This window comes from Tachypleus tridentatus, chromosome 5, assembly GCF_004210375.1.
Source record: "Tachypleus tridentatus isolate NWPU-2018 chromosome 5, ASM421037v1, whole genome shotgun sequence".
Taxonomy (NCBI): Eukaryota; Metazoa; Arthropoda; class Merostomata; order Xiphosura; family Limulidae; genus Tachypleus; species Tachypleus tridentatus.
Genome location: NC_134829.1, coordinates 42,375,970 through 42,399,887, shown reverse-complemented (window position 1 = coordinate 42,399,887; position 23,918 = coordinate 42,375,970). Strand labels below are relative to the sequence as shown.

Here is a 23,918-nt window from a genome sequence, read left to right as displayed (position 1 = left end):
TTAATTGATGTTAGAACAGTTTAAAAGTGAGGTTACTAAATTTAAAATAGAAAAAAATGTAAACCTCTGTAAATGATAGGAACTAGACATTTGGAAAACCAGAGTAAAATTTGATTACACTAGACAGAAACCATATTAATAAAGCTAGTAAAGTTTACAATTACACTTATAATAATAACATAGGATGTGCAATATCCCTACAAATCATGGCAGAAGTGTTTCAACACTGTCAGCACTCTAATTTTCATGGTTTGGAATTTATTAGACTGAAAAGTCAACATATATTATACTACAAAGGTGGGATATTTACATATTCACTGATTTTTCTTCAAGTATTTGGATAAGGTTTGCAAAATAACAGGAAGTTCAAGTAGAAAATATACTGTAGACTAAAACTCTAGTCTCTTAGTTTGACTGAGTTACAAGAAAGAAAGAGATTGTACAGAGAGTATAATACACTGAAAACAATCTTTATTTAATACAAAAAAAACAACAAATGCGTGTGTGTTAAAGAAAGCACATATACTCAAGGTTAAAAGCTTTCAGAAATCTACAAATCCCTACTGATATATTATTATATACAAAGTTCTTCAATGCTATTCTTCTTGGGACACATGTATTACCTACATCACTGTTGGTCATTCTGGCAAAAAATAAGGGTGATAAAGTTTTCAAGTCAAGATATCACCTGATCATATGGTGGAAAAGGTCAATGCCTATCTACACGTAGTATGTTCTACATTAGAGCAAATAAGTTTTAAACTTAACTTTCTATATTTTACTATATAACAGGCTTCAAAAATAATAAATATTGTGAACAAAATTTATGCAAACAAAATCAATTATTATATTTCATTTTTCTGCATGAAGTTTTACTTTCCTAGCATTATATATATTCCACACAGTATATACATGTATGTGGTTTAGACTAGTTTATGCAGTTTTCTCAATGGTCTGAAAAGAGATAGAACACTCATTTTTCTTACTGAAGATGACTCACAGTCAAGCAAGAAGTAACTATGCATTGTGGTGACTACAGAATTTTAGACAATAATTTTGGTTTTCTGGTATTTTTAGCTTGGAAGCAAATATACAGGTAAGATGACCATCTCCACATTAAATATACATATTCAGAACTATGAAGGTTAATAAATTTTACTAAATATGAATTTAGGTCTTATGTGTTTCTAAATGTTCATCTTATTACATGACTGACCATGAATATTGAAGCATGTTCTCTATTTACCACACATCAAGAAATGGGTGACTAAATTTGTCATTCAAACATGCTCTGTGTTTGCCACAAATAATAAAAAAAAAAGAGTGGCCTACTGCTGTCATTTGAACTGACCATATAAGTGAGTGGAAATACAGAACGGTAAATACAACATGTCACAGAATCACTGCTTTAGTTGCACTTTTTTATTTTAAAACACAGAAATTAGCTTGTAAAGAGATGTAACAAATTAAGATGTTATAGTAACAGGGATACAATTAGAAGATGTGTTGTTGTTTATAGTCACATATCAATTTTGAAGTGGCAATGCTCTGGTGCCCCTTGTGAAAATATACCTATTTCTATACTGCTATCCAAATCTAGGACAGAATTCCTAGTTATTGCTCAAAAACAATATTTCAGACACATCTTAGACAACCTTAAAAAAAAAAGATTCTACATACTTTGAGAACTACAAGGTGCTTGTTTATTTCAGTGTTTATGTGAATACTTTCTACAAATCAATATTTAGCATCTTCCAATCACCAAAATTAAAAACTAAACACTCACTGAATAATTTTGGATAAACTCTAATTTATTTGATTATTCATGAATTACAAATTTTTTCTCTACTGTAAAAATATTGATTAAACATATTATGTTTCTATAATTAACATGTAATCCAATCATATGTCTAACAAAAGTTCATCACTTAAGTATTAGTGGCAACACATCAAGCTCTGATGACATTGATAATATGAATTATTTATCGGTAACATTTTACTGAAACTGAAAGAAAATTTAAGATACTTTTATGAATGGGATCCAAAGTCATGATGATACCAGCAAGTAAAAATTTACCTATTTTTTATAGTGAATATTGATACAAAATAAAACAACTGATGTAATATTTCACTAGAATGTTGACCATTAGTAAATTAATTCTGTAGTTAGACAAAAACAAAGTGATTCATTATGCAATCTTGAGGGACATATCTTAACTAGTAATTAAATATTAGCAACAAATACACAGAATGATTTATTGAACTTGTTCTTACAACTAGCCTGAGAAACTGCTATCAAAACAAACAGTCCATACTTATTCTATACCCACAACCTTTGAACACTTTTCCAAAATAACGTTTTTGTTTTCCATTCAGGAGAGAAATATCACATGACAAGCACTTCTAGCTCATAAGAAACACTTAACTAAGTAATCATAACATTCTCTGTACAGAAAAATATAAAATGAAATTAATATTTCAGTTCAGTAGCATATTACATTCTAAGCACAGCACACAATATTTAGAAAATTGGTATAAATTCTGAATTCTAACTACGGCCTGTTTGTCCATGTTTGGTTACAAGGATTTTTCATTTATGTTTAATATGGTTTAAAATACATAAATATCACAATTTGAAAGCTAATGATGGTACATTTTAATAACTTAGAAAGTAAATGAATGTTACACAACATAATATATGCATAATTAATCCAAACTATGACTGGTTTCATACAATAGAACTTTATACATGGTAAAATTGTAAAAAAACAACAACAGTAGCTTTCTCAAAACATACTTCAAGGAAAGTTTAGCCTGTTTTCAAATGAAATGAATACAGGATCTATTTGGTAGTATGATTATTAAAAATTAATGCTGATTTTCATGTTTGCATAATTTAACATTGTACTGGTTTTATTTGTAATACATAAAGTGGTTCAACACTAAAGCATATTTGTAGTACTTTTATTCATTAATAACGTGAAGAAAATGCAATCAGAAATAAATAAGGTTTCAGAGAAAAACCTTTAAAAGTTAATAAAACAGGCACACATGCACCACTAATACTTCTCCAAATTACATATTTATTTGATTTTAAATCTAAACACACACACACACACATATATATATATATATGTAAGTGAAAAGCAATTTACAAATAAGCTCAGAAGCAAATTAAAAACCAAATTATATATTTAAATGTTTTCTTTTTACCTTTCATTTATTGTGCTTTCACTACTTTGGTCACAGTTTATTGATTAAACAATAGTTATACGTGAATCTCCTGACAAAGGTATTTAGATATTTGTTTTCATAGTAAGTGAAAATGGAGAACATTAGGCACCAGTAAAATATATACACAAATATATGACAATTATCAAAAATTAATTTCCCTTAAAAGTATTTGAGGATAGAAATAACAACTATTCTCCAAAAATACAAAAGAAACATTTCTGGAGACAGCAGTTCTTATAACTGTTTTTTTTAAATAATAAAATTTGATGCATGATATCACACTAGCATTTATTAAGAAAACTGAACTCAATTATTCATACAAAACTATTCATCTGGAAGTTTCCTGATGAAGCACCAAATAGGTATATGAAACAGTTGACAAAAATCTAATCTATTAAAATAGTAAAACATAGCATTATGTGATTCATACTTCAAATCATGATGCTTAACATAGTAAAATGAATGAGAAGTTCTACAACAAGTGATTTCATGCAATTTGTTAAAAAAGAAATTATTAGGATTCTAGGAGGTAATATTCACACCTGAGTTTCATAGTTTGTGTGAAACACATGGATTTTGGTTTCCTTCACTTAGATTACTGAATAAACATGAAATATTGCCTCATTATTTTTCATATTAGCAAAATGGCCCTGCATTTAATGTTAAGAGACTTATTCTAGCTGAAAAACTAAAGCCATGCTTAAAAAAATGAAATAATACTTCATGTTTTTGATATCAATAATCACTTGTTTCAAGAATTATTTATATCAAAACAGAAACTTGAGCTAAATATATTTATTAACATACAAGGTAAAATAACAGGGCATTGAAATAACCAATGAATTAATGGTGGAGTTGGAAAACCCAAATTTTACAAGTGAAGTAAATTCTGAATTTTCGCTATAGTAACTTGATGATAAGAAATACAAAGTATTTTAATGACTGTTTTCTAATCATTTTACTTTCAAAAAAAGCTTCTGTATCTAAGTAGAACGTTGTAAGTTTCCACATACAGAAAATGAGTCCACCAGTTCTAAGGCAACTTCATAGCAAAACTTGTACTGTTCCTGGAAATAAACATAGCAATATAGTAAACATTAAAATGTTCTATATCGAATAATAATAATAATGAAAGAACTGAAATAAAAACAATGAATAAACTTAGAATATAAAAGTAGTGTTAGTGGTTAATATTAATTATCTGATCATTGTTTTAAGCACCATCCCTCTTCAAAAACTTGCTTTTTATTCAATGATATACAAACATCTGGCCTTAATACTAACATGTACCTAATTATGAAATATTATTTGTATTCCCAGTATTTATTGTTTGAGTACACATAGTTTTATAGACACATTACGGTATTTTCAAAAGTACTGATAACCTTAGAGGTAAATGGTAACTAGAGCTGGGTAATTAAAGTTAACATTTTCTTACACTGAATGCATTTCCATATTTCCAATAAGCACTTATCTCTTCCAACCTCACAAAGCTATTTTGATCCTTGTCTACCTCTAAGTAGTGCTAAAAATTTTGAAATCAGTGTACCAGTCTTTATACCCCATCAGTTTCATGCCATTTCTAAACATATACATATTATGTAACTAGCTCCCCCTGACATCCCAGCTCAATCATCACTTTTGAGAATTAGCAGATACCAAAATAAGAACACCAGATATACATTTTCAGTGTAAAAAATATTATTTTCCAGTAAAATCTTATCCCCTCTCACATAAAGCTAGAGTCCAATATTGCAAAAAAGGAAGGACTGGTGAAGGTGCACAAATATCAAAGTGGAAAGCAACTGCCCAGAATGAATGGGTGTGTTTGGAGATGAAAATGAAGCACACTTATGGTGTACTGCACTATTTCTGGAACAGGTATTCTCTTTTCCCAGGAACTAGGGAATTAAATACAAAATGTGTAGAAAAGGAAAATACTTCCAAAAGCAGAACCCTTTCTGAGAGATGCAAGCTCTATCAATATATAAATAAGATTAGGCGGGTATATTCCCAGCCTGAACAAAAGAGATAAGGTTCCATAACTCTCCCTTGGCATCAAAAGGCCGAGGATGGAAAAATGCAGTAACAAGAAAGTAAACAGTGTCATACATCAAGCAACTAGAATTATGAAATAGAAGTGTACTTCCAGTTATTACTAGACAAGCTCCCAAAACTACTGTATGAGTGAGAAGTGCAACAAACTAAACCTGGAACCATGGGGTCATGGTTTGCCTCAACCTTAAGAACAAAATAAAGCTGTAGCCACTATTATGGGCAAAATAATAACTTACTCATCCACAAATGCAGGGCAGAAATATCCTGTATCTTGTACTACAAAAAGGAAATGGAACAAATTGCCCAACTGTAGGAAATGAGCATGGACATCCTGTTGCTGGTATTACGAGGCAGATGAAGTCTTCCAAACTTAACTACAAAAACAGAGAAGGAATCTCCTGAAACTGGATTTAATAAGAAAAGACATCTACAGCACTATGCCCTAGGAACAGGATATTGTCACCCTGAATCCAGAATTATGAGGAGAATTCCACATGGGCTGGATCTAGTCCCACCAATGTATTTTGTCTATTGCTGTCCACATGCAAAAAATGCATTCAGGGAAAATGGAAGGAAGAAAACCAGCTTTAGCATCTTTTGCTAAATGGATAATAATGGGTATGTATTGTAAATTACAGGTAATTCTCAATTTACACAAATTTGTTTTATGTATTTTTGGATTAACAAGATTGATGGAAGAATACCATTTTTTGATTTACAAGATTGTGAATTCAAATTAACAATTTTTGAGCAATTTGTGTCTTGTAATGATACAAGCAGAAGCATTTGCTCAATATGTGATTGAAGGTTTAGCTAATGCAAATGCTTTATTACAATAATATCTGTGACAGTGCAATGCACAATAGCTGAAGTGATGTTACAATGAGAATAATGTTGCAGTTATCTGTGCAGTAGCCAGATAGTCGCAGGATTTGTTTGGTCATACGACAAAGTAATTAAATTCAATTTATCATGCTTCACACTGGAGTTGATGTATTTTTAAATATATTATGTTGACTAAGTGAGCATAGGCAGTATATCAAGGCTTGACTAATGACATTCCCACTGGGATTGCATGCATCATGTATAACCTATGGGAAATAGCATTTGATTTATGAGACCAATTCTTGTAAATCAAGAACTACCTGTAAATATCTATATTCATTCAGAATTTTCCATGGTCCAACACCCAAGCAACTGGGAACTGGTAAAGACTTCCATGCTGCAATATAAGAAAAAAAGGGAAGGAAAATGTGGTGGGGAGAAACACCACACTGGAGACTGTCCAATGCAATTCCATATTTTCAAAAGCACACCAACCCCAATTTATTTGATTGAAGCATTGCATTAATAGGCAAATATCCCATTCTGCTTTACTCCTGAACTTCAAGAGTGATGGTCAAGCAAAGATAGAAATTGATTTATATCTAGTACAGATATATACACCAGTAGACAAGCAACTATTGGTTTTACAGGAACATTCCATTTCTACAGTGACTGTTATACTGCAACTCAAAACTAGTGCATGTTTGTGGCAAAGCATACCCGACAAAGAAACATTTGTCACAGAATGATATCTTCATTGTTGAATCAAAGATTAAGGATGCTGAAAAGAAAATATATATATGAAAGCCAAAGGCAAATAGACATTTTTAAAATTTTCACAGGAGGAAGTCAGTATCTGCCAGAAGAAGATACAGTGGGATTGTGCAGATAATGAGCAATGAAGATATTGGGAGTAGTCTACATTTCAACCTGAATAATCTCCTCAAAAGGAAGGTGAATGTGAGCAGCCAAAGATACTGTTAGATGATGAATTTGTTGCAAATAAACATCATGTAGATAGCTACTTACTATGGAAATGTTCAAATATTCCATCAGTGAAAGTAACAGATGATAGATCACAGAAAACTGAGAAGTTCCAGGGAATAAAAAGTAAAGAATGTAAACCATGAAAAAAAGACAATATGTATATTAAGGAGCAAAGAAAGAAGCCTATCCAGGTTGGAATGGGAGTATAAGAAAATGAAGGTAAGGAAATGGGTGAGAAACTCAAATCACATTCCAGGTCAGCACAGGTCTTAGGGAGGACAGACCAGTCAGGGCAGAGGGCAATATAGAAAGAACTGTAAAGGACATAAAGGACTATGTTAAGATCACAAGCCAGCAAACCAAAGGAACATGGAAGTCAAAAAGATGAAAGGAATGAAAGGTGTTTGACATAACTGTCCAATAACTATACATTTTCAAAATAGACATGCTCTTCTCAAACAATCAGGTAAGGAGTTGGAAAAGATAAGGAATAGAAGGATGAAAGCCATGGCCAAAAGGCCAAAGGCAGAAGCTAGACCAACATCTTTGGTAAGTGGTTATAAAAGGTTTGATGGTTTGGAAAAGGAAAAAGATAATGTGAGTAGTCAGACTGTTGGCTGAGGTAATGATCCTGACAAAAGCCAACTGTGAAGATGGAGACTGGTGAAATCTGGATGAACTATATCTGACTGAGGTTGATTAATAAGAAAACAAGGACAGGGGTAAAAGCAGTGGATGTGGTGCAAGTTAAGGGCCAAAGCAGAGGGAATCACAACTGCACAGAACAACAAGCAGGACTAAACAAAGAATGGTCTGGATAAGGGATACAACTCTGGACTGGAGTCGAATTGGAGGGTAAGCATAGATGTAAAGACATTTTTGATCCTAACTGAATGTATCCACTCCCAAAGCTAATGGGTGTGGAATGAGAGACCAAAAAGAAGGAAGTTTGTTATTTGAGATTCAAGCACGCATTATATGGATCAATATGAAGTGTTTCCAGGCAAGAACACACCCAACAAAAGACCTGTGGATGAAAGGACCAGTTTATGAGGAGTATATGGTTGGGACAAGATAACCAACTGACAACCAGGTTCATAGTACCAGGATTGTAGCAAGCTAAAACCATCATGTGGTGGCCATTGGTCCAGAAAAGAATATCTAGAGTCTGAAATCACAGAGATCTGATTTTAGTATCATCTTGCTTGATGATATAATTGTGGCACTGGAATTGTCAGAGCAGACCATAACCTCCCTCTCCCACAGAAGAGGAATAAAATGGGTAAAAGGCAGACAACCTGCCAACAGTTAATGCTGATATGGAGGGCAGGCTCACTGACAGACCACAGATTAGAAACTTCTCAAGAGTTGAGGAAAGTCCCTGACCTGACAAAGATGTGTCCATTAACAGAGGTAAATCTGAACAAGATGAAGGAAATGGAACCCCTATCATGGTGTCATCCATGTTGAGCCACCAAGAAAGGTCAGCCCCGATCTTGGAAGTAAGAGTAATATAATGGATCAAAAGGATCCATGGAAAGTTCCACTGACCAAGAATCACCCATATAGTGAATGCACATAAGTTAAGTCCAAGAGAATGTGTGTATGTGTTTTCAATTAGCAAAGCCACCTCAGACTATCTGCCAAGTCCACCGAGAGGAATTGAACCTCTGATTTTAGTGTTGTAAATCCGTAGACTTACCGCTGTACTAGTGGGGGACCCAAGAGAATAAGAGCTTCTAAGGAAACCCACATCACCAAAAGAGAGAGAACCTCTTGAGCCATCTAGGACAGAATATAAAGTGAGGGCTGTTGTGACTGCTTATTCCATATCCCTGAGGGAAACAGGAGAAAGGTAAACCTCACTGATGGTGAAATTGAAGAAAAACCTCCAAATGAATATAGTATTCTATGGGGGTAAGAATGGACTTCTTCAACTTGATCAGAAAACCCACCCTTGATGCTTCTTGTAAAGGTAAACATGTGTGACCTTCGGGCTGGTAATATAAAAAGGCAAGCAGGAGCTAGTCTTTAATGGAGTAAGGAGTGCAAATACTCAACAAGTAAAGGTGATGAGAAAATATGCATACCACTTGATAAAACACATAAGGAGCTGATGACAGACCAAATAGTAGTGCCCTGAACTGGAGCATCCAAACCTCAGGGATGGACCAAAAAAACAAACAAACATGATTCAAGAGCAATAGGAATGAGAAGAAAGGCATCCATCACAATTCGATCATCAAAAGCCCTAGGAAAAACACTGAAAAATAGGACTTTCTAGTGAATTGAGAGGGAGTCCAGAAAGGAATTCAACTGGGACATATCAATAACTGGTTATCAATCTTCTCTCTTCTTTGGGAACATGAAGTGATGGGAATAAAATTCTGGTTGAGAGGGGTACATTTACATGAAAGCTTCTTTGTGCAGAAGGTCTTGAACAGCTTTGGTAAACCAACTGAGAAAGAAAATATCTCAAAGAGGTGGTAGAGATCAGAAAAACATTCAACAGAACTTGTAAAACCCATAATTCTGTCATGAATTAGCCCAACAAAGCTGAAAAGTGTAGAATTCTGGTCTCAGCAGTTTGTGGGGTTCTATTGTGAAGGAAAAATGAGGATAGGGGCAGGAATGTCTGAAAGAAAGTAAGGGTCTATGGTGGGAGACTAAGCAGAAGAGTCCTGGGAGGGATAAGACAAATGTGTGACCAGAGAAGATAAGGAAGAATGTAACCTTGCCACATTGATCCATAATTCCACAGATTCTGGATGACTCCCATACATGGTTTCACAAAGAAAGAGGCCTTGATAGAAATCCTGTCGGGAATATGCACTCCCTCAAGTATTGCATCACTCTACAACAACACAGTAGCCAGGTATTGAGAGACAGAGTAGAAAACAATAAATGAACCATGGCAAACCAAAGAAGTGTTCTGAGCTTATTTGTAAAGGCTTCAAAAGACTGATGAAAGGTTTCAGATAATAACTGGAAGGAGGAAAGGTAATGTAAAAGAGAGGACAGGATAAGAAACTTGAAAAATAAGCTTAGTTAAAGTGGACTGAAACATCAGGATCCAAGGCTTGATGATCGAACAAACAAGGAGGTCCAGGTATGCCAACATCCAACCTCTGAGAAAGAACACTTATGTTGATGAAAGAAGAAAAACAAAAATTAGATAATGGAATATCACCCAATAAAAAGGGAAGGAATCATAGGCTACATGAGAGATATCAAAACACAACAAACCTGATTAACCAATTGCAAAAAGGGAGTGGGAGGTGAACTATCCTGAATGAGTGCAGAATGTGATGAATAAAGTAAGGTGCCAGAAAAATCAATTTCAAATTTTGTCCAGAAACATGTTCAGGTAAACAAGATGAAATCACCAATTGAACCTCAGACTAACATCCAGTGAACTGAGGCTTGTACTTTCAGATAAAGTCAACCCCATTCTCTGGAAAATTGTGGTAAATGCATTATTGCCTGTTATAGGATTATCATAGTATGGGACATTAAACCTCAAATTCAGACTAATAACACATATAATTTGAGAATGATACAAATTTTGAATGCAAATTCATGGAAACAATTGAAATCAAAAATGAAAATTGGATAAACTTTGTTGTTAATGGTAACAACATACAAGAAAATTGTGCATTCTCAGTAAAGGGTTTAAATTTGTCCTTCAAAAACTTAATATTGATTCTCTTTCACCATGATAAAGGGATCATTTCTATAAACCAAATCAGCATGTATCAGTCCTACTTCAAAACAGACCCTTTTCCAAATTGTTTCCAAAACAATTATGGTCACCTTCTTGTAGTTAGTTTACAACTTTGACTATTGTATCAAGTTATTTAGGAATTAAGTTAACCCCTTAGCTCTGAAACATATCATATGGTGCAACTGTAAGCTAACAAGCAATTGCAGGATATACCATATGGTTAGTTTTAATTTCTTTTGATCAACAGCCTGCAGAATGCACTCAATTGATTACTAAATTTTGATTGGTTAATAATTTATTTCATAAAACTCCACATTTAAGGGGTTAATTGAATCAGCCTGTGTGAACCATTGACAAGAAAAAGAGCTTTAGAATTTTTGATAAAACTATTATTTTCTGTAGTGTAACTAATCTTTATCCATGTTTTTTCTTGTTTTGAACATATTTTAAAAACAATCAGATCTTATGCTGTCCATTTATTGTTTGAGTTTATCACCAAAAAGTCACAGACACCTATTGTACAAGAATTCTAGCCCACTTATAGTTAAAACTGTGATAGAGGTCAGATATCTTAACCACTGTGTGTATTCTCAACTTCACTGCTAAAAATTTTTTGTTACAGTGCACCAGTTTTTTAACCTCTTCACTTCTGCACTATTTCAGAATAAGTGTTGATCATGTGACTACCCTCTGCTAATCATACTGTTCCATCTATACTAGCATAGTGAGCTCACACTACTATTCCATTATAATCCTCACTTTTAGAATTAGGGACGAAGGGTGGAAAGTAAGTGAGTAAAGGTAAGTAACAATCAGAAATACATTTTCAGAGTAAGAAAAATGTTACTTTCTGAAATGGTACTACCCCCTCTCAACTCAAAGCAAAAATCCCATGTTGCAAAGGTGGAGGGACCAGTGAAGGCACAACACAATTCAATTAAGTGGAGAACAACTGCTTTAAAAGAACAGGTGTGCCATAATAACAAAAGAGGGCACATCTGTGGGGTATAGCACTACTTCTGGAACAAGTACGCTTTTCACCAAGTAATTAACACAGTAATACATATGGAGTAGAATGAAGTAGGCAGGCACCATAGCCTTAAAAAAGATGTACACGTCCATTCTGAAGAAGTGCTTTAACTATGAAGTGATAGAGCATTATACGGGGAAAAATCCTGTGTGTAATCAACAACAGATTCAAATAAAAATGCACCAAAGGTAGAATCTTGAAAACAGGAGCATGTCAAATGCTGTCCAACCGGTAAAACATACATTGGAAATGCCTTGTCTATGATATTGTAAGCAACAAATCCAGAGGAAGCACTTTGAATTTGTCTGTTGAAAACTTGTGAGGTAATTCAGAATCAGCCTGTTGTCAACAGATAGCTCATATTTGTACACATATGTAGCTAGCATTAGCATAGGACATAGTGATAGTTAGGAATTGTGATGTGCCTGATAATGTGATATATGTGTCTAGGGCTGTAAATTGTAAATGAATAGGCCAAATGCAGTCTATCTGGGCAAACACATCCAGTGGAAACACCTTGCATAGGTTTACAAGATCGACAAGTGTTGTCTGCCTGGACAAAAAAAACATCCAGATCCAGAGGAAACACCTTGAGATACTCAAATTATACCAAGTTTAGTCCATTGGAGAAAACATCCAGTGAAAATACCTTGCATAAGATACAGAAATGAACAAGTGCAGATTGACGAATGAGTAGAAAAAATGGGAATCAAATACAAGAAGTCAAAACTTAAAGTTGAAACTGATATACATTTGTGATAAAGCACAGTCAAAATTTTGTAGCCACATGGAGAATGAGTTAAAACACATGTCTATACAATAGAATGCCAATTCTTGAAAGTGAGGATTTTGCTTGATTAGTAAAGGGAGCTAGTTGCACTAATATAGATGGAACATTATAATTGGTAGAGAATAATCACACATGACCAATACATCCTGAAATGGTGCAAAAATGAAGTATAAACTGGTGTGCTGTTTATTAAAATGTTTTAGCAATGCTTAGAGGATAAACCTGGATCAAGATTGTTTTTGGTGAGAGGAGGTTGTACCATTTAAGAAGATGATTAATAAATTGCTAACTTACAACTCAGTGAATGTGATTTATCCTAATACCAAAACCTAATAATGGAACATATTTGGAGTGCAATGTATAGCAGAAGCTAATTAGTCAATTATTTAGGAAACTATACACAAGTTATCACAGCACTGGAAAAAAAAAAGTTAAATTCTTTCATTCTTTTATGTTTACTTGTTACATCACACTCATATTTTGTTTGTGAAAGATACAGAATCAACAGTCCATTTGTTTGAATAGACAGAGTATCAAAATTTATTTTAGTTAAGTATATCGAGGAAAAAATACTCAATGCAGAAAAAAAATGTTTTTCAACTATTATTATTATTAACTGTTATAAGAAGAAACATATGTGAAATAGTTACCAAACAGTAAATAAATTCTGGTCGATTATTGCGAATCCACTTGACTACTTGGAAAATGTCCATGAGGTGCTCTGTTTTTATTTGATCACAAATACAGCTCGTGGCACAAAACAAGCCACACCTACTAGCACCATTCCTGGTAGTAATAAAATGAGATCTTATCATCATTTATACATAACTGATAATTTTAATTCACTATAACAGAGCACAACAAAAAGGAAATACATAGTAAGAGTCATGAAGTCAAGTTACTATAAATAAAATGGTGTTTTTCACAAAAAATAAAAAAAAACTTGTGGGATTAGATGGGAGTTGCCTAAAGACTAATGGTATTCAAATCTAAGACAGACATATGGGGGATAGCTTTCAGTATGTATTGTCACACAAAATTAGTTGTTAATGTATTTTAAAAATTGAAGGTTTCCAGATCCTCTGTAGACCATGGACTGCTAATCCATCAAAGAATAACTACTAATTTTTGTGAAAAATGTGGTGAAAGTCAAGAACTCTGGACTCCCCCTTCCCTAGATACATGTCTACTTATACAACATTAAATTATCTAGATAACAAGTAAAATTAGAAACATAACACAATATAAAAAAAGCAAATGTTATCATTTTCTTACACAGATATTTCTTTTTACAAAATAAATCTTCTTGATCTTCCACTACCCTTTAACACAATGGAAATAATTTTTTCTTGTTGATACACTAGTTTGAGCTGTTCATTTATCATGCATAGACAATCCTTCAACAATTGGAGCATGACACACACTGTACTAGTTAAAATGAATGTCACTTTTGACATTAGGCCTGCAAGAATTAGAAGAACACTGAAAGAGGGATGAGAACAGTGTTTGAGAGGAGGTAAGTATTTATCAGAAATCCATTCTCAGTGCAAGAAAATTATAACTTCCAATATAATACATATCCCTTCTCACAAAATAACTAGAATACCACACTTAGAAGGTGGAGGAACAGGTGTAAAGTAAAATAAGAGAGCTTTTCACAAAGCATCCATAGAAAATCAATTAGATGTGTTCTGTATTTGAATAGAAGTTTACATAAGGGCTGCACCACTACTGGAACAGGTATGTTCTTCATCCTCAAAGGAGTGTAGTGTTGAGAAACTGGTGGCATCAAGGCCTGAAGTGGGTAAAAGAAAGACCTCATAAACAATGTATCTAGTGTAAATACAAATCAGTATGAATCTCTCTCCATCTTCAACCTCAGAAATGTGACTGGAAATCTGATTTTGGTAGTATAAGAATCACAAGTAATTGGACACAGAGGTAATTCCAAATGCACATTGACAAATGGAAATCTAACAGCCAGGTTTCAGAATTATGAAGATGTAGGTATTCATTTAGATATTGCTAGGTATCTACTCAACCTCAACTATACAGAACACGTTTAACATCCCATTCTCCGTATTACAAGGTGGAGGGCCTCATGTACAATTGAAATCATTATGAACAGTGTATAGTGGTCAGAGCAAGTGGACCATGAATAATATATATACCAACCACCTCCTGTTAGTAAACCGAATGTTATACTGCAAGCAACTGGAATTATGAAGAGGAAGTATGCAAAAAACATTCACCAGACAAACTTTAAAATCAACTGTAGGATATAGGAAGTAGAACAAACTGAACCCAAACTTATGGGACTGTTATGAAGTTTCAACTCAACTGCAAGAATAGGTAATCATCCTGTACCTGGTATTATGAGCAGAAAAATAACCACCACAACCCAACCATAAGAGCATGGAATAAACATCATGCAACTGGCATTATGAGGAGGATAAGGAATGCCTGCTCAACTCTAGGAATAGGGAATTGTACATTGCACAACCTGTATTACAAGGCAGATGAAGTTCCCTAAGCTTTGTAGAAGCAAAGAAAAGAAACAACTTGTAACTTGAATTACCAAGAAGGTATAGCTGAAATTACAAGAAGAAAATCACAAAAGAAGGTAGATGCTATCTATCAGAGAATGATACAGCGAGATAGTGTTGGGAATGAATGACAAAGAGAATAGTCCATATTCTTCCAAGGAACTACGACTTGCACCTACCCTTCAGGTAATTTTGACCCCAAGGTGTGAGTAACAGGTGTGCATGTGTTATCATTAACTTCAGAAGCCATGGTGGTAATTATGGTAAATTGCAAATTCAGAATTCCCAAGAAGTTGTGAGAAAATAGTAATGAAAGGTTGTAACATCCAAATAGAAGAAATTGTAATATAAAATTATTCATACAAATATCAAAGACAAACAAACTATGAAATGGTGGGAAAAAAAGAAACAAAATCTGAAAACTGAAACCAAGTGAGAAACTCAACCAACATATGTTGTGCCAATACAGAGGGAGCCAGCTGCTTTAGGAGAGTGTGTCATGCTCTTTTTTGTGAATGGCTATCACATGTTCTATTCATAGTAAATGGGCAGCTTAAATTCAAGGGATATAAAGGCTAGTTCATCAAGTGAGAAAAAAAAATTATTACATTAAAGAGCAGTGGAACATTGAGAAGGCTTATTGTGCGAGAAGAGGTATGTATTGTATCGAGATTACATTTTAACACTTGAAAAAGTGCATTTTTTTCAACCTTAAATCAAATATTTTGCATGTATAGTGAGAAAAGATGGAACATAACTTTAAAGAAAGAAAGCTGAGGCAATAGTGGATTTATAGATTGTTAAAGAAATTCAATTGTGGTTAGAACTCATGAGTGAACTTCTGATACAGTGACTGGAGAAGGACAGTTTGGCATTGCAACAGTGAATCTTAACCTAGCCTATTATTTTGCATTGTAGGAAAGTAAAAGAATATTGGAAATAGTCAATCTCACTTAAAATCTAAATTACTATGTATTTCTATGTTGGTTCTTAAGTTTGCAGTTACTAATAACATAGTTTATTTGAAACAAGAGTTTATAGTGACATTATGTATGGGGTGCACAATTTTATCTGATTTTCCTCTGAATTTTCATATCTCGTATTCTCCAACATTTAAACATTTGGCCACCCTTTTCTAAATATTCACTAAAGCTATTGAGAAAAACAACAACTACTGATCTCTCTTGTGAACATGTAAAGAATACTGAATGTTTTGAAAGACATACCTTGACCAAAGATTAAACAGAATATTATATGTGTAAAAATTCCACCTTGAATATAGAAGAAAACCTACATGCAGTGTATAGCAATTGGTCCACCAGATGTACGTCGGTACCATCTTTCAACTTGATTTAACAATGCCAACACTGATGTAGTGCTAGTTGGCAATACTTCTTCCTGATCCCAATCCATATATTGAAGTTGAATGACTTTCTGTGGATTGTCATCAGGCTGAAAAGAACCCAAACATTAGAATACAACTTTACATGATAATAAAATTAAAGATAAAACTGAAACAGCCCTGTACACTCAGAACACACACTACGAAATTAATTTCACCTGAGAGTGTTCATATAATAAACAACATGGTCACTTTAATAATCCATTTCATAACCCTCTTTCAAGTCATTTATATTTTGTTTAATATAAACCCAGTTAATAAGTTTGAAGGAGGAGTTCTGTCATAACTCTAATGTAATCAAATCTGGGTACAGTAATGCAGTTTTTTATTGCTTAAATGAACATTTAACTGGATTTTTTTTATGAAGAAAGTTTTAACTTACTGTATTGCTAATTTGTGTGTTCTTATTTAAAATACAGTCTGTAATATATTAAACATAATATTTTACAAAATGTTCTTTTTCTGAGATTTCTTTGCTATTAATCTGTTAAAAAGATATTTGTTCAATAGCATTAGTTGCCATTTTCTGTTGAATCATGCCCACAAATTAGTACCAGCTTATTGTAGAAACAAAAGCCTAAAGTAAACAATTATTTATAATTATTTACTATGAAGAAAAATCTACATTAATCATAATAATGCAGAATAGAAACAGAGACAATTATTTGACATTGTAGAATCACAACACGTCATCACATTTTTTTTAGTATCCATTGCAAACTTTTTTCCTTTACACAAGTAGGAAAGATTAACAATACATAATAATAAAATGCACAAGAATTATACAATACACGTAAAATGACAATTGTATAAAAGCAAATCAAGGATTTTTTAAATGATTTAGCTTGGCAAAATTATAATTAATGTTATTTGTGAAGTTTAGTAATAACAATGAATACACTATAATATAACTATCGATTAAATACTAGATTCAAGGTTACCTGGTTGAGGTTGATTAGTTTCATAATTCGCACTATAAGTGTACCATGATCTTCAAATGCAACAATTTGGACTTCAAATGGTCCATACGTTGCACAACCTTCACTAGGCCAATACTGTCCAATGTTCTACTTAGTAAAAATGGTTAAAAAACAAGGCTTTGAAGCAAACCGTACATATATATATACATAATACAGTTGTATCTTTAAAGGTCTAAACTAAATAATGTGTGAAGTTTGTTAATTCTCATAAGTATACACATGTATACCGAATTAGCAAATAGATACCAATTTAATAGTCTGTCAAAAGGTAAAATAATTATTGAACAAAACTGTAATGCTACAAAAATATTTTTACATTTTTAAAAGAATAAGTCAAATAACTGTTGTAAAAAATAGAACATTTTAGTTTGAATAATCAAGTGCTAATGCACAAATTTACAGTTGTAACTCTACAATATTAAAAAAAAATCCTAACTGTTAACTGATGTATTTTATTAGTTAAAATACAATCCACAAATATGGAAATTTCTCTTAAATCTGTCCTTCCTTACCTTTCAGCAACTTATTTAGAGTTGTAAGTACAAAGAGTAAATAATTTAGATTATACATTTAAAAACAGCTGGTATGGGTAGAGAAAGCAAGTGGGTTTTCTCGTAATCACGGATCACAAATAATTTCGATGATATCTACATTTAATTGAAGAGTAAAATTTCACAGACTACTAATCTCTTTGAGAATCATACTTTGTAACTGTCAAATCTTTTTTATTATTTATAGGTCTTCCATGAAAACAAAGAGATTTAACCTAAATATACAGGACTATTTACTCAGGTACAAAGGAATAATCAAAAACAGTTAATTGTTACAAACACAATAATAATATATCCTAAGAAGTGCATATGCACACATATTAACATTATGTACAAACAATGTTCAAAAACATTAACAACTATTTACTCAAACACATAAATACATAAACAACTTGCTCAGAAATGAGAGAAGCTCATGCTCAGGAACTGACTGCACACATAGAAAAACAACATATATGGATATATTTTCAAGATCTGTTTATTAACACAATAATTCATCGTCATAAACTGTTTACCAGCTCAGAATATCATTCCCAAATGATATTTAGTCTCTCACATCACACACACACACACATAAACATACATACACTACTGATATGTGTTACTTACCATAGTATTTTCAATTCTACTAAGATCATTTAACATTACAATAACTGAAGATTGCATATCATAAATCAATCGCCAGAAGTCCACAACAGTTTGTTTAAGAGGCATCTGAGTGACAATAAAGGCATTTTTGCACTTGTAACCCTAAAAACAAATTAAAAGTTATGTACAAACTGACTGTAGCAAAAATAAACTCACTATGTTAAATATTCATTGGCTTAGATGAAAACATGTTAAAGAACTACATAATTGATTCATGTTACAACTAACAAATTACAAAATTGCATGTTTTGTAGTATATTAAATGTTTCAGTTTCCTTAAGTCCTTCTTCCTTGATCATATTGTCTATTATATGTTTCATTATAATATAAATTTTTTTACTTTTATATTACTTTTTCACAATAGCGTAACTATAATTGCATTTTACACATACAGTAAGCATTTTCATGATAAATAAGCCATGTTCATAGTACAAACATATACTTCTATAATGCCTTATTTTCATGCTCATGATGAAAAATGTTAATATTAATTCATTGTTTAATTTAAACAACCACAGAGACTAAATATATTAAATAAAAAGTTATGTATTACAAAACATTTTCATGAATAGTTGTAAATAGAGAAAACTTTCTATAATGTTATTAAACAACATGCAATTTATAATCCGAATTAGCGTGATTCATTTTTGGTCTCAGCTTATGAATCAGTATGCTCTATTTATATATAGACTGTTCATCATGGAAGTTTATTAAAATCTTAAGATAATTTGAACAGATACTTACATCAGACTAATCTAAGACATGCTCCAATACAACTTATTTATTTGATGTTCTTAAATTTACATATTCTTTTATTTAAATTAGCAGCTTTCTGGTAGTATAATGTAAATAACCTTGCTTGCAACAAGAACAAGTAAATTAATAAGTTACATTTGATACTTTCAATGAAGAAATGCAATCTTTATATCTGAAGAAATATTGCAGACAACACCCTGGTTTAAAAACGAATATCAGTTGTAAATGTAAATACACTGTATGAAATAGGATCTGTAATTCATTCTTAACATATAAAAATTTTTTACTGATATGTGGCAATAAGTATCAGTAAATATAATTTGATTTCTTTACATCTATATATGCCAAAGTAACATACATGCACAAATTATGGTTTTAATTTTGTATAATGGTATATTACAGATACCATGATTTACTGCTTATACTCTCTATATTATAATTTCAGCTTACAACTAATGAACAACACATAAATCATTTACTATCATTGTTTTAATAATACTGTTACAGGTTAGGTATATGCTATATAAAAAGTATATATATAATCACAATATTAGGTAATACTCAGTTAAAAAAATAACATCATGATGATATGACTATTTTTACATATTAATAATTTTAATTATTTAAGTTATGGAAATTTTGTAAATTTACATTAACAACATCAAACACTATTTCAGTATATTACAGAAGTAGATATCTGTATGTAAGCTGTTAATTTTATATATGTTTTATACATATGTCTTAATCAAATGGTGAAACTTACATCTACAGTAATAGCATTGATATAATCACTCTTTGATTCTGCTACTGGGTTAGCAACTGGATCGTGCTCTATTTGCTATGAAACAGATAAACAAAGTTTGTACATTCTTGCAAGTTAAACAAGTTTCAAACAAAATATTTAGACAGGATTAATAAAGAAAACCAAACTTTACAAGAAATGCTTTAAAAATTATTGATGAAACTTCATAAAGTTAAGCTTTTAAACAGTTCATATACAAGTTTTTTGAAATACAAATTTTCTCCAGAATAAAATTTCACACAACCATGCTTATAACATATAAACCCTGTATATTACTCAAATGCAGAAGATGGTTTCCTTTATACATTTAAAACTTGTATAACAGTCGATAATTAATTTTTGAAAAGAAGTATTTCAAATACTGAATTTTAAATAGGTCAGTTAAATATGATATCCTCTATTAAACAGCTTATTATAATTACAGCCAATAATCTAAGATAGTGCTAAGTGATACTTCACTGAAAAACTGCATTAAAAGACCACAATTTTTCTGCTGTAAAATGCATATTTATAAATATATATATATATTATATACAGAAATATAAAAATAAAATTACCCTATATAAAATTAAAGAAAAAACCATATAAATTTATCATTTCATCAATTAACAAATAAGTTTTAAAATTGCAAGAAAAATATGTTGTACTTCCCACTGATAAGGCTAACTGTAACAATGGTATCATTTGTAAAACTTTTTTATGCATTTATTATGATAAAAAAAATAAACAACACACAAATATTTAAACTTGTTAACCAATCCAAAGGTACAGTAATTAATAATTTCGTTAAAGCTTATAATAAACTTTATTCTAAAAGAAATTCTTATGTAGATTTACTGTTTCTTTATGCTACTCCCAAACTACATAAATCTCCAATTAAATTTAGATTTATTTCCAATGCAATAAAAAGAATTATCAAACAACTGGCTATATTATTAAATAAAGCACTCAATATTTTACTTGATAAAATAAAAATGTAAGTGTTAATAATAATTCATTAATAGAATAGTTTGTTACCCTTTTACAGAACTGGAAAAACGAAAATTTAGTTCAAAACATAAAAGATATATTAAATTTCTGTTTTATAAAAATTATATATTTTCAACAAACAGGTTTTAAACAAGTAATAGAAGCTTCAAGGAGCTAACAATTCTACTTGTATAGCTAATTTATATCTTTACTATTATGAAAATATATTTATTGAAAACTATACAAATCAGATATTTTTACCTTAACTTACAGATATATAGAAGATTTAATTAGTATAAATATTCCTGAAATAAATAATGTTATAACACTATTTATCCAATAGAATTAAAAATAGAAAATACTTCAATATACATTATTTAGATTTAGAAATTAAAATAATTGATAAGGATATCAATGTAAAATATTTTTTGATAATAGGAAATATTTTACCTTTCCAATTTATGGCTTACCCTGTTTCAATAGTAATGTACCATATCCTTTCTGTTATAAGCAATATAACTTTGCAATTATTCAGATATTGTAAAATTTGTAATAAATTACAATATTTTATCAGTAATGTTGAAATACTGATACAAAAATAATAGTTAATGGATTTAATAAAGAAACTTTAAATAAAATTATTCTGTAGCAATCTAAAGGACATATTAAATAAATCTAAAGAAATAAAAAATTAGAGAAATTTTACTTAAAATTTCTAATTATTTTAGTTAAGAATAAAATCATTTAGTAGCTTGGCACTACTTTATGCAGATGTACACCTTGTTTAGAACATGGTAGTTACAGTAGACTTGATGAATGGGTGGTGGTTGGGCTATACTAGTTTGGACAGCTGGATGGTATGCTTCATGCTGGTATAGTTCATTTGCTGTGCTGTCAGTTAGTGCCTTTCTACTATATTGGGGCTTAATGCTAACATCAAGAGATAAATTTTCATCTTACTCTCCCAAACTGTAGTACCTCATTTATTTCTTTTTTATTTTTATTTCAATTAATTCTTTGCTGGGGAGAGCAGCAGCCTTCCCAAAACTATCTGCAGGCAGTGAAAAGCAATATAGATGTGGGATGTTGTGGACTTGAGCACCCACATCTCTTCTCTAATTTCTATTTCTAATTCTATATCTATTGCTATTGTTTATTTCTTATGTGGAGACTGGTGAATGGAGGTTAAGACTGATAGATGGTGTATCTCCACTGCTATGTGGGTTATACTTCCTGAGTCACCTCAAAACCTGGGGTTTATTTTATAATCCCAAATTGTAGTTTGCACCCTGGGATCTTTTCAGTTGATGCAGCATATTTTGTTTAATTTGTTTTGTTTCAGCTTGTTTGAAGTTAAAATAACAAATTACACACACACATATACACATTACTGGTTGCTAACTACAATGTATTAAAAAACAAATATTTTTTGAAAATTTTACAAACAATATCTACATCAAGTAAAATATAACAAAAGCCATGCATTAACTTTGAACTTAGATTATAAGTTTAAACCTATTTCTCTTTATGGTGTTATTTATTTTGAATATTTTTATTCATTTTAAAATTAGACTGCTGAGATTTATCATTTAGGGTAGGTAAGCTTTACTGAAATGTTTTATTATGAAGTTAAAAATAATAACTATAACTTACAAGGAACTATTGTTGGATCTCTGTTTTTCAAAATATTGATATCATTCAAAGCATCAGAGCACTGACTCATGCTTGTCTTTCGCTGGATTTTAGACAAAGTCTAAAAATAACGTACAGTAATTAAACATTCATGGATCATAACACTACTCAGACATCTGAAAAGAATATTTCTGAATCCCAAAGAGAATAGGTATAATTACTGTGAATGTGGAGTTTTACACATGGATTGAAAAACAGTCAAATATTTTATGAGAGAGCATAAAGATGAATAAAAATACAATTTAGATCACAAATTTTGGAACAATTGTACTTATTTTGTTTTGCATAATATACCCAGCTTAATTCTTCTAGTTACTTATGCTAACAGTATTTTAAAAGCTACATAAAAATTTAGGTAAGAGGCTAATGGCAAAAATATCATTATTAAAAATCTCAATAACTTATAACTTTTAGCAATTTATAAAACTATTTACAGAATCTAAAAACATCATACAGTTCAAGTGATACCTCAAATTGCTGCTCCAACTCAGACATCTGAGTGCTGAGCTGAGGAAAAAATATATGTTGCAGGTAAGTGTGAAGTTGATCAGCCATTACCACTGTATTGCCACACAGAAAGGCATCAGAAATAGCTTCATAAATGAAAATATACTGTTCCTAGAAAAGCAACAATATACAACCTTTTAGCCTCTTAAAAAAACAAAAAAGAATAACTTGGAAATACCAAAAAAAAAATTTGCAGTTATGTACCTCACTAGTTGTTCAACTAACACACAATGTTCTTCAAAATCCTGAAAATGTAGTTCATAATTAATTCATATTAAATGTGGTTTTCAACATTAACTTTGTCTTAATGTTAAGATTACAAATTTATTATATGAGCTTCTAGCACTGAGATAATTCTCTTAAGGCCATAAGTTAAATTTAAAGAAGACTATTCATTTATTATTGTTTTGGTATTTA

At 31.4% G+C, this 23,918-nt stretch overlaps 1 protein-coding gene and 1 long non-coding RNA gene across 2 annotated transcripts; both read right to left on the bottom strand.

The window, feature by feature from the left end:
* Positions 1–448: 448 nt before the first annotated feature.
* Positions 449–20,336, bottom strand: LOC143251011 (receptor-type tyrosine-protein phosphatase mu-like). Its single transcript, XM_076502287.1, has 6 exons — positions 20,295–20,336; positions 18,737–18,877; positions 17,538–17,663; positions 16,489–16,646; positions 13,299–13,434; positions 449–4,301 (listed from the first exon to the last, which is right to left on the bottom strand). Exons 2-6 carry the CDS (start codon positions 18,839–18,841, stop codon positions 4,218–4,220), a joined length of 609 nt encoding a protein of 202 aa, XP_076358402.1. The 5' UTR covers positions 18,842–18,877; positions 20,295–20,336; the 3' UTR covers positions 449–4,217.
* Positions 20,337–20,343: 7 nt separating this feature from the next.
* On the bottom strand, positions 20,344–23,634 carry LOC143250341 (uncharacterized). Its single transcript, XR_013028147.1, has 3 exons — positions 23,463–23,634; positions 22,956–23,055; positions 20,344–20,369 (listed from the first exon to the last, which is right to left on the bottom strand). It is a non-coding gene; the product is annotated as an uncharacterized LOC143250341 (long non-coding RNA).
* Between the last annotated feature and the right edge of the window lie 284 nt (positions 23,635–23,918).